Source organism: Arachis duranensis, chromosome 2, assembly GCF_000817695.3.
Source record: "Arachis duranensis cultivar V14167 chromosome 2, aradu.V14167.gnm2.J7QH, whole genome shotgun sequence".
In the NCBI taxonomy this organism is placed as follows: Eukaryota; Viridiplantae; Streptophyta; class Magnoliopsida; order Fabales; family Fabaceae; genus Arachis; species Arachis duranensis.
The window spans coordinates 49712393-49714151 of record NC_029773.3 but is presented as its reverse complement, the minus strand read 5'-3'; the positions used below and the strand labels follow the sequence as shown (position 1 = coordinate 49714151).

Sequence of the window (1759 nt, the reverse complement as noted above, 5' to 3'; positions counted from 1 at the left end):
AACAATGGAACACTCAACGCCACAAATAACACTAAAGCAAGAGAACAAGCCCTCATCATCACCATCTGTGTGTCTACGTGAATGGTTGTCTTTCTTGGACTTTGTGAAGTGGGTCGAAGTAATGTCTCCACCGTTGTCGTACACTGTCGGTAACTCCGTCCGCCACCTCTCCACCCTCGGCTTCAACCCCTCAACGCTTTCGTCCAAGCTCCACCCTCCAACTGTAGAAGTGTCCCCCTCCTCCACCGGCTGTCTCGCAACGGCTGCCGCAACCTCAGAGGCTGATGGGCCCAATTCTGAGTCTGTCATCATGGGCCGGCCCAAATCGGATCTGTACGGGGTACCGTATTCCATTGCTGCATTCATTGCTGCATATGCATGCAATGGGGTGGCTCCATGCAATGGAGTGGCTCGGACGCCACCTCTGTTGATATTATTATAAGCCATAGCGGGAGAATTCCAATATTGCGGATTTGGTGATTGATTAACTTCATATCCAGCACCCTTCCTTTGCGGGGTGCCAATGTAGTTATTGTTTGTGATGTTGGGTTCAGGAGAACGTTGAAGCTTGCTAGCTTTTTTCACTTTCTCAGATTTACCCTTCCTTGACTTGGGCCTAACATCCGATCCACTCAAAGTAGAGCCACCCTTTTTCTTACTCTTGAGGCTTACCTCAGATGCCGTGACCACGGAACTCGCTTTCCCCTTTTTAACCTTGGTTCGCTTCTCGTGAGCCACGGCTTCCGGCCCAATCATCGAGCTTGTGTCGCTCTTCGTGCGCCGAAGCTCAGGCTTGGGTTTCGTAGGGTCTTGTTGAAGGTTGAGCTGATCAATGTCCATGTCATCATGGTGGTATCCAACAGCTGTGGGGTTGTAGAGAGGCATGCTCCTCATTGTGCTATCAAGAACCGCCACACCAACGTTTAATATTCCTTTGGGGCGACCCGAGGGTCGATGAACTTGCAGCCCTACAAACTGCATACCCGCATTTTTGTGGGTGTTATGGTACGGACGAGTGGTGGTGGGAGGTGGCATATGTTCAGCTGCTAGCACGTGGGCGGTGCCTACGTGAATATCTTTAAACCAATGTATAGCGTAGATGTCTATTGTTATTACAGCCTCTTCGTCATACAAGAAATCTTCGTCGACGCGAAAGACAAATTTGTCATTCCATGTTGGATTAACCCCACCATGGGAATCCACCCTAGTGGAAAGTTTGCGGTCAGGGTCAATCCATGCGACTGCGTAGCTTCGCATGGATCGGCCCACCAGGGCTAGGTCTTGCGCGGATATGACATTGAGTTCTAGAAGCTGGAAAGATGGCAAAATGTTAGACATGTAATGTCGAGATTGCAATATGAGAGAATTGAGATGATTTGTATTAAATGTTTTGAGGCTTTAAAAGAGGTTTTTCTATTGCTTTAACCTTGGAGATGATGAAAGGATATGAAGGTGAGGTTCTTGTTGGGTTTTTTTATTTACAGGTTTTGTTATAACATGAAGGCGAATGAGCTGAGAATGGGAGGGGAAATTGAAGAGGTTTCAAGGCTTAATTTGGAGCCATCAATTTCGGTGATGATACAACAAATTCTGTTATTGTGATTTCTCTATATTAGGAGTTGTTGTTTTGGCAAAGCTAGCTTGCAAGACTAACCTTGTTAGAATCTCGCAATATTTTGCAAGATTAACCTTGAGCAATTCCGACATATATAGTAAATGTTCACTAGTTACAACAATGGAATCACTAATTAATTCCATA

The 1759-nt window shown here is 46.2% G+C and overlaps 1 protein-coding gene across 1 annotated transcript in view; it reads right to left on the bottom strand.

Annotated features, from left to right (window-relative positions):
* The window catches only part of LOC107474439 (uncharacterized), a 2016-nt gene extending 759 nt beyond the window's left edge, over positions 1-1257 (bottom strand). Inside the window, exon 1 of the mRNA XM_016094060.2 lies at positions 63-1257. Within this exon, the coding sequence (XP_015949546.2) occupies positions 63-1257 (1195 nt within the window). The remainder of the gene's footprint in view (positions 1-62) is intronic.
* Between the last annotated feature and the right edge of the window lie 502 nt (positions 1258-1759).